This window comes from Lissotriton vulgaris, chromosome 3_1 (genome assembly GCF_964263255.1).
Source record: "Lissotriton vulgaris chromosome 3_1, aLisVul1.2, whole genome shotgun sequence".
Taxonomy (NCBI): domain Eukaryota; kingdom Metazoa; phylum Chordata; class Amphibia; order Caudata; family Salamandridae; genus Lissotriton; species Lissotriton vulgaris.
Genome location: NC_141689.1, coordinates 1,135,750,926 through 1,135,760,680, shown reverse-complemented (window position 1 = coordinate 1,135,760,680; position 9,755 = coordinate 1,135,750,926). Strand labels below are relative to the sequence as shown.

Here is a 9,755-nt window from a genome sequence, read left to right as displayed (position 1 = left end):
CCTATTCTCTTATTTTCTTTGTTTCTTCCACTTATTCTTTTTACTTTGTATTTTTTTCGGTCACTGATGGTAGTTGAGTGCATTCAAATATGGCCAACACTTTTGCAGGATGTGTGCAGGAGGATGCTAGTCCTGTTTTGTTTCTAATTTCACTTCCACATGAGGGGGCACCATCTTCAGAGAGAGAGCTGAGATTGGAGTTGGGAGTCACAAAATGGTGGTTTGTATTATGAAGGTCCTAATAACTGGTTGGGCTGGTGAAACCAGGAAGGAACAAGTGTTTCAAGAGCCACAAGTTTACTCTGGTGCAGAAGTAGATAGTGTCAGTGCAACTTAGGGGTCGGAGTGAGAGGTCTGAACTACATTGGTGGTGAAGGAAGGTCACATAGGCGCCAGTGCTGTTCCAGCCTGCTCTAGCATTACGTTTATAGCAGTGGGTAGAGTGTTAGCAAGTTGTTGAGGTTAATTTCAGGGAAACAGATAATTGATTTGCCAGGGGCCAGGGCCCGCTGTAGCCCAGGGATTCTCATAAGGCAGCCAGAGGAAGAGAAGAGAGCTGAGAGCGACCTGGCTCAGCGTCGCTTGGTAGCTCTTATCCTCGAACTATGTTGCATCTGCATTGGCAAGGCGGGCGGGCGATGGCGATCCATCCTAGGTTGCTTATTGTTGTCTGGGGATAGAAGATACCAGCGGTGGCGGGGAAAGCGCTGGTGAACCACCTCTTGGGAGAACTCCTCCACCTTCGTGCTCCCCAGAGGCAGAGGTGTCCCAATAAAACAGGCAGGATTGCTCTCAGTGAGGAATTAAGCACATTCAATTCATATACATTGATTTATAACAGAATTAGATTAATTGTATACATTGTTAGGGTGTGTGACTAAGTGTGTTGCTGGCATATTCACGTGAAAACAAACTAATCAAATGCTACAAGGGGAACACAGAGCAGTAGGCCCTAAAGTGAAGAATGAGAGGCATGACATGAATAAGCAGCTGAGAACAGCAGAAGAAGAAAGAGGAAAAAGAAAAGTAGTATGTTTGGAATTGTAAAAATGTATGTCGTTCCTTAATTTCGAAAATGAACATTGATCAGATGACAGTGACACATTAGTTGACTGAACTGGAACACAGAAACGCAGCTCGGAGAAAATAACAGAATGCCCGATGAAGCTACCTGGTTTAGCTATAGGGGAGACAGGTCGGGGATTCCCTCCTTGGACATCACCTACCCAGTCGGTTTTAGCCAGACTTCCTTTCGTCTCTCCTGTCGTCTCTTCCCGCTTCCTCCCTCTATTTATATCTCTACTTCTCTCCTCTCTCAATGTATTGAGACTGATCTATTTTGTCTGATGCCCGATGGAGCTACCTGGTTTAGCTATAGGGGAGACAGGTCGGGGATTTCCTCCTTGGACGTCACCTACCCAGTCGGCCTTTAGACAGATTTCATATCGTCTCTCCTTGTTGTCTCTTCCCCTATCCTCCCTTTCTCACCTTCCCTGTTCCCTCCCCTCTACGCTCCATTTAATTTGCCCTCCATGTTATTTAAATGTTTCCCATTGAGACCTAGCTATTTGGCCATAGCCCGGTGGAGCTACCTGATAGCTATAGAGGAGATGTGTTTTGGGACTTCCCCCTCGACCGTCACCTACCCAGCCGGTCTTTGGGCAGATTTTCCTTCGTCTTTCTGCCGTTTCTCCCTCGCATCCTGTTTTTCTGCGAATCTCTTCCCTCAACACTCGAGACCGGACATCTTTGTCTGACGCCCGATGGAGCTACCTGGTTTAGGGGGAACAGCGTTTACTACGCAACTTTTACAACGCTTTGCCTTTACGACGCAACTTTTACAACGCAAGTCGTTACAACGACTTGCGCTGGGGGGCGCTCCAGGATAGGGAATCGTTTAATTTACTATCCAACTCCTTCCCTACTATCCACGGGGACTGGAGTTGGAATAGTAAATTAAACTATTCACTATCCAGTGCCCCGCAACGCAAGTCGTTGTAACGACTTGCGTTGTAAAAGTTGCGTCGTAAAGGCATGCGTAGTAACGACATACATCCCTGGTTTAGCTATAGGGGAGATGGACCGTGGATTCCCTCCTTGGTCATCACCTTCCCAGTCGATCTTTAGACAGACTTCCTGTCGTCTCTTCGGTTGTCTCTTCCCTTATTCTCACGTTCTCACCTCATCTATCCCCCACTTCTTTTCTCTCTCCTCCTTCTCCTCTCCTAATGTATTGCTGATGGTTTAATGTAATGTGTAATTGTTGATCTTTTTCTGTTACACTGTTAAACCACATTGTTGCACTTCCTTTCGTCCCTCCTGTCGTCTCCTACCGTATCCTCCCTCTATTTATGTCTCTCCTCTCCCCTCTCTCAATGTATTGAGACTGAACTTTTTTGCCTGATGCCCGATGGAGCTACCTGGTTTAGCTATAGGTGAGATGGGCCGTGGATTCCCTCCTTGGTCTTCACCTACCTAGTCGGTCTTTAGACAGACTTCTTTCCGTCTCTTCGTATGGTCTCTTCCCTTATCCTCCCTCTTTCACCTCCCCTGCCCCCTCCACTACTTTTCTCTCTCCTTTCTCTCCTCTCCTAATTGTATTGCCTAATTTTTGGGATTTATTGGTGAACTTTTTCTGTTACATTGTTGTTTCTAAACCGCTCCGATACCTCCGGGTCTAGCCAGCGCTATATAAAACTCTTTAAATAAAAAAATAAAAATATATATAATAGAGAGTGACACTGAGACGGAGCTGAACCACTAGGGGACATAGATTATCATGTGCATAGGGCACATGGTCCGATCAGCTAAATGATAACTAAGCTGGACCAGAAGGATGAAGCCAATGTGTTCCTTACACAAAGCCACATAATCAACTTAGGAAGAACAATAATGGAGCACAATAGGGAATTAAAAAATGCTGTTTTAAGGGATGACTCAATGCCACCAAGAAGCAAAACCTGAATAGATCAAACTATTAAAGGGGCATGGGGACAATCAAATGGCATGACCAAACTACAATAGGAGGGCAAGAGGCCTTATATAGGCATGTAGCTTAATTGAAGACCATCTTTGACATTTTTATTGAAACCACTGACTACATTGACTGACTGGAAGACAGACAGCAATTCCTGCATTTGGGAGCATCCAACAGAAGCAGAACTTGGAACCATTATTCGGGCTCTTCAGTCTCCTCACCGCCCACACACTCATATCCACTGGGAGGGATACATCTAGGTAAGGACGGTGGATCCCTCACTCTCCAGCCTGAGCAAACAATCAACCGTAACACTGAGATGGCTCATCTAATGCCCCTCAAAGCTACTCCACACAAGACTCTTCAGACATTAAGGGAGAAAACGCTTTTGAAAAAGTGCGTCACCAGAGACCTTGAACTGAACATTGCTTATATCTTGGCACTAAATGCTGTAAATGAAGCTTCATGAAAAGCAGATTTTTTTTGCCAAATACAAAGGAAATATTTTGATTTACTACCTACATACACAATTGACATTTACATTTGGCAACGGAAGAAAACAACCTGTTTTTTCAATTGAAGGTTTGGATGTCACTGAATAATTTAAATTACTTGAAATACCACAATCCGTTCTAAAAATAAAGCTCAAACTTTATTGGATCAGTATATTACAGCCCATTTCTGAAAAAAATATTAGTGACATTTTAATTATACATATTCACATTTTTTTTAAATAACGTTATTTTACAATGTTCAAAAAAGTTAACCATTAATTTATTGATCTTCTTCATGGTTTACATTAACAGAATCCTCTGTTGTGGCGGATAGCCAGCAGCAGCTTTTCCCTGAGAACTTCCTTCTTAGAGTATGTCGGAAGTGTTAGGGTCTGGTAGCAGGTTTGTGCATATGGAAGATGATCCTCAGTAAATAAAGGGCTTGACCCAATAGTAATCTTCAAACAATCCATTCCAAAAGCAGGGACGCTGTCACTTCCTATGAGAAACACTGAATTGTGGAAGGAATGGGAAACGTAAATGTCAGAAAGCAGGAATATCTCTGATAGAGTCAGAATTGGCAAGTCACGTAAAAGATAACACATCTAGCAAAAGGAAACTGATCAGAAAATGCAAAGTTCCATAGTACCCTCCACAAACCACCACTCACCCTTGCAGCTACTATCAAAGCATGGCAGCTGTAAAGGATGGCTCAAGGAAGAGCTTTAGACAGCGCTAGGATACCTTCTTGGGTGATAGTGCAAGCTACAAATCTGCACAACATAATATACATGCATTTCTACATTGTTGAGGAACAGAAACAGTCTTATGCACAAGTTCCAAACTGTGGAAGATTGTAGCAATGGCTGGAAATCTGGACTGAAAAGCTCCTTTCTTTTCAAGAATTCCTGATAGATAACAGGTTAGCGCCTTGGTATCACCCCAGAAGCAGATGCCATGGACCATGGCACATTCTCTTGGGTACACTTCCATCTTTTGAGCTTTAGTTTTCAGCAGACTCTCCAAGTCCCCTGGAATTTAACAATCTACACGTTTATGTCCCATACCAAACAAGGCACTGAAAATGTTTCAAACACCCATCCTTTGTAATCTCTAGGGTGCACAAATGTTTATGTCTTGTTTTCTGTTGCAAATGTGCAGGCAATATATATGCACTGGAAAACAAATAAAAGGCAATGGTCATGCACCGCGGAGTAAAGGGAATATTCTTTGTGTTCCCGATGCCTCATCCTCCACACATCACAGAGTTCCCACCCTGCCGCCCATCTTCTTAGCGCCTCAGCCTGTTTTTGGACCCCTGCACTGTGTAACCGGGGTGTGACCTGTTTAAGAACACATCCATTACAGTGTTACAATCTCCTCCCAGTATCCATGGGCATGTATCCCACCCCGCCAGTGCTCCGCTCAGTGTATCCCAGTATTTATCTTGATCAAAGTTAGGGGCGTATAGTGGACCCAGCACCACTAACTGCCCGTCCAATGCCCCTTCACAAAGACATATCGTCCCTGTTTATCTATTCTCCGCTCGTGTGCCACAAACAGCACACCATGCCTCACCCAAATTGTGGCTCCCCTAGCATAGAATAGGAGGTGGAGAAAACTTGTCCTCTCCATTTCCTCCTAAGTTTCACCAATTCACTCTCCACCATGTGCGACTCTTGGAGGAACACAATCTGCGCTTTGCGGCGCTGTAAAAGTGCATGAATTCTGTGTCTTTTATACCTTGTGCCCATACCTCTGATATTCCAGGTTACCACTGTGTATTTACCCTGTGCGTGCATTGTATCTGACTATCACTCCCTACTCGTATCCACATGTCTCCTAACGGCATTATCGATCCTGCACCACTATGTACTCTGCAGTCACCCCAACCCCCTACCTTTGAAATACTCGGTCTGATCAGCAAATTATACCAGACCATAACTGTGAACAAAACAAATATATACATAACACACATGAAACGGGCCTTCGCCATGCGGGGGGCTGACACTGTGCTCTGCATGTGGTGCTATGCCACTACGGGTCATTACTGTCGAGCTCTCACGGTACCAGGGCCAAATATTGAAGTTGCACATACTGTAGGAGTCTTACAGTTTTCAGGTAGGGTCTAGGTTCGTGACTGGTTACAGTTACTCTAGGAAACAAGGTGAAAACTGTACATGCAGGAGTCCATCAACCAAACAGATCAGAAATCAGCTGCGGGGTGGCCGACGGGAACAAGGCCACACTTCCCTCAGTTTCCGAACCTTGCGTCTCATCTTCTTCCGATGAGGTTTTAACGTCCACCACTCTGGGGACGTTAGTGAAGGTGGCCGTAGCAATGATCGCCTGCGTTTTGTTCTGACTCATCAGCTGCGGGGTGACACGTTTGCGTGCCGACATCCGCCCTGTTCTCCTGCCTCTTCGCCCCGCTGTGCGTTTGTTCTGGGATCTGCCTCCTGTCTCTCCTTGCGAGGTGTGCTCCGCAGCGGTAGTCAATTCCATTACTTCCAGCCAATCCTCCACATCACCAGGACTCTCAAAGAAGTAGGCCTTCTGGTCGTGCATTACCTTGAGTCTGGCCGGGAAGAGGAGAGCATATTGTAGCTGTAGGTCACGAAGCTGTCGTTTCACCGCCAGAAATGATGACCGATGTCTCTGAACCAGCATTGTGTGATCTGGGTATAGCGAAACTCTGCTATTTTCAAGGTTTATGGGTGTAACCTCTCTCGCCTTCTGTAAAAGGGTGTCTCGGTCCCGGTAGTTCAGTAATTTGACTATCAATGGCCTCGGAGGGGCACCTGGTTTCGGTCTCCCCGTGGGTATTCTGTGCGCACGTTCAATACAGTATTGTGTGGAGAGACCCTCTGCTGTAACGTGGTCCCGAAACCATTGTTCCATATATCCCGCGGCATCCGACCCCTCACATTTCTCCGGCAGGCCAAACACTCTGATGTTATTCCGTCTCGCCCTTCCTTCCGCGCCCTCCACGCGATCCAGGAGTGTGGCTACTTGCGTCTGCAGCTGCTTCACCTCCGTTTAAGTCTGTTTCTGTCTGGGCAGTACTTCCGCCAGAGTTGTCGCATTTTCTTTCACTTTTTCCGCCGTTTTTGCGTGATCCGCCCTAAGCAGGTTCAGCCCAGTAGTTAGGGTCCCCATCTGCAGCTCCATCGCTTTCCTGGAGTCCCTCACTTCTCGTAGTATTAAGTCCAGTTTATCCTCCTGGCCATCAGGTTTCGGGTGGGGGCGCAGCCGGATGCAGACGCACTGTCCCCACTATTCATCATGTCCTTTCCTGGGTCTGTGCCACCCTGCTGTTTTGCTTTATTCCGGACCATCGCAGTTAGTTGGTGCGGTAATCAATCACCTCCTTTGTCGTGCCTATTATCAACAGTTCGTGTTGCACCCTTCTGCAGGTCTCTTGTTCCTTCCAGCTAATTGCTACTCTCCACACCGCTCCCCGTAGGTATACAGCGAACCAGGTGTCTGGCCAGGCGTTAGTGTATCCTACAACAGGCACAGAACCACTTGTCTCCCAGGGGGGGCCCCCACTCCCAGGCCGCACCTTTAGTTCAATAGGAGAACGGCACTAGTCCCGTCCCTGTGCAGTGGGGGGGGGCGCTCTCCACATTTCCCCGCAGTCTCTCCTCGCCCACGGCTGAGAAGGAGGAGGGGGGGCGCTCACCGTGCCCTGCAGGAGCCTTCCCTCTAGGTTCCTCCGTTGTCTCCTGTTGCAGCTTGTCCTGCGCCCAGCGCTTCAGCGGTGTCCTCCGTTTCTAACTGTGGCCCCAGGGAGGTCCGTTCATGCACTGCTCCCCCGTCCCGAGCGCCACCGAGCCCCCTCCTTCGCCACCTCTCTCCTGTCCTAGGGGGGGGGGAGGGGGAGGAAAGCGTACACCGCCGCTCCCACCGGCAGTCCAGCAACGCCGCCCCGCTCGTAGTCCATTGTAGTAGCCGAGCAGCAGGGGGGAGGTCAGGGACACAGGCAGACAAGCAGTGCCAGCCAACGCACTCACCGGCTTGTCCCGACTCGGAGACCCGGCCCCCGTTCCGCGCTCGCTCCTTGCACCGGTCCCTTGGGTGAGCCGCTCCGCGAGTCGCCGCCGGTAGTCCGGGCAGGACGCTCTCCTCAGCTGCCCATAGCCCCGTGCGCAACACAGCCACGAGCCGCGGCAGCTCTCCGCTATCCGCCTCTATGCAACCCCAAAATGGCGGCCTTCGAACTCCTCTGCCCTGGGGTCGCCACTCGTGGTGTCCGGCGCCGGCGCTGCAGCCGTTGTCTCTGCTCCCTCTCCCGGCTCCAAGCACCACCGACAGCAACAGCCCTCTGTTAGCCCTCTTGTGCTCGCGACAGTGTGCAGTTTACCAGGATAATTGCCAGCCCTGGTCCGGAGCTCACCTACGAGACAACCGCCATGCTCAGCGCCATGCCACGCCCCCCATCGAAGTGCCAACCTCTTAATTGAGGATTCAAGTCCCCTCCTGAGCAGAATGGCGGAAGGTTTAGATTTAAAGGCTTTGACTAATGTTCTAAATAATATGCAGGAACAATTAAATAATACCTTAGAAGAAAGGAATATGCTACTTACCAGTATGCATCTGTTATGTTATGTTATAATGGCTTTTGTAGAGCGCGCGGCTACTCAAAAAGAGTGTCCCGGCGCTTTAAAAAGAAAGGCTGCAAACTGCTAACATAACACATTAAAAAAGAGAGAATCACAGAACAAAACAGAACAAGAAAAAAGCCTACTGTGTGAACAACCAGGTTTTGAGGCCTTTTCTAAAAACTAATAAGCTGGAAGCTCCCCGGAGAGTAAGAGGCAAAGAGTTCGACAACTGTGGCGCCAGTAGTCCAAAAGAGCGACCTCCCAGGCGCGCTCTCTTCACTCGTGGGACAGTCGCTAAAAACAGGGATTCTGACCTCAGAGAGCGAGCCGGCCGATAGAAGGCAAGTCTCTTTTGGAGGTACTTCGCTCCCGTCGCATGGAGGGCCTTGTATGTCAAGGTCAAAGCCTTGAAGACAATCCGTTTATGGATTGGAAGCCAATGCAGGGTCTGCAATAAGCCCGCAGCACTGGCACGTCTGTTCAGGCCAAAGATCGCTCTCGCCGCCGCGTTCTGCACAACTTGGAGCCGCTGTAGCAGGTACTCTGGCAGGCCCAGGTACAGAACGTTTGAATAATCTAACCTAGAGCCTACCAGGGCCTGCACAGTCAGCTTCCTGTGCTCCTCCGACAAAAGGGGAAGAAACCTCCGCAGCATCCTAAGGAAGCCGAAGCAGATGCCCGACAACCCCAGGATCTGGGACTTCATAGTCAAACCCTTGTCCATCTTGACCCCCAGGTTTTTAGCCACTTGGGATGAACAAGTGGGGGGGAACATACCAGTCGGCCACCATGCCTGCCAATCTGGCTCCATATCACACCCGAAGAAGAGTACCTCGGACTTATCGGAATTGCACTTGAGGCTGTTCAGTTGGAACCATTGGAACACGGCCCCAAGGCAATCCCGGATACTCTCCCCATCAAAGTCTCCTCCTCTCTTACACGAGAAGAGGAGCTGGGTGTCGTCTGCATAGGATATGATCCGGGCCCCAAACGACTCCGCCAACGCCGCCAAAGGGGTCATGAAGATATTAAAGAGGGTCGGGCTCAAGATAGAGCCCTGGGGGACCCCAACTCCCAAAGGCGGCATCACGGCGGAATCTGGCGAGGCCCAGACCGTTTGCCGGCGGCCAGCTAGAAAGGACGAAAACCAGCTGAACACCGTCCCCCTTAGTCCAATCTCACTAAGTCTGGTAGGCAGGCCATCATGGGGTACGGTATCGAAGGCCGCCGACAAGTCCAGCATCACCAGCATGGCTTTTCCCCCAGCATCCAGCACCCCTTTGATGGTTTCTGAGACCTCAAGGAGCGCGGTCTCCGTGCTGAGATTTGGGCGAAAGCCCGACTGGGTGGCATGCAGAATCTCGTTCGTCTCTAGAAAATTGGACAGCACCGTCTGCACGTGCTTTTCTACAATTTTCGTGAGAGCTGTTAGCAGGGAGATAGGCCGGTAGTTGACTGGGGCCTTTGGATCCAGACCAGGCTTCTTAAGCAGCGGGATGACCATTGCCTGCTTCCAAGCCTGCGGAACCACTCCCTGGCTCAACGAGAGATTCAGGAGCGGGTTAGCCAGTGGATTAATCACCTCGGCCAATTTCGCCAGAATTTTAGCAGGGCACGGGTCCAAAGGCAAGCCTGATTTCAAATTGCCCATAAGAGCTAAAGAGGCGGGCGCAGATA

The 9,755-nt window shown here is 49.2% G+C and overlaps 1 protein-coding gene across 2 annotated transcripts in view; it reads right to left on the bottom strand.

Annotated features, from left to right (window-relative positions):
* Positions 1 to 3,616: 3,616 nt before the first annotated feature.
* Positions 3,617 to 9,755, bottom strand: part of LOC147727539 (E3 ISG15--protein ligase HERC5-like) — a 324,404-nt gene continuing 318,265 nt past the window's right edge. For both annotated transcript variants that reach the window (XM_086961610.1, XM_086961611.1), the window contains one exon: positions 3,617 to 3,982. In XM_086961610.1, the coding sequence (XP_086817736.1) occupies positions 3,777 to 3,982 (206 nt within the window). In that variant the 3' untranslated portion in view covers positions 3,617 to 3,776. The remainder of the gene's footprint in view (positions 3,983 to 9,755) is intronic.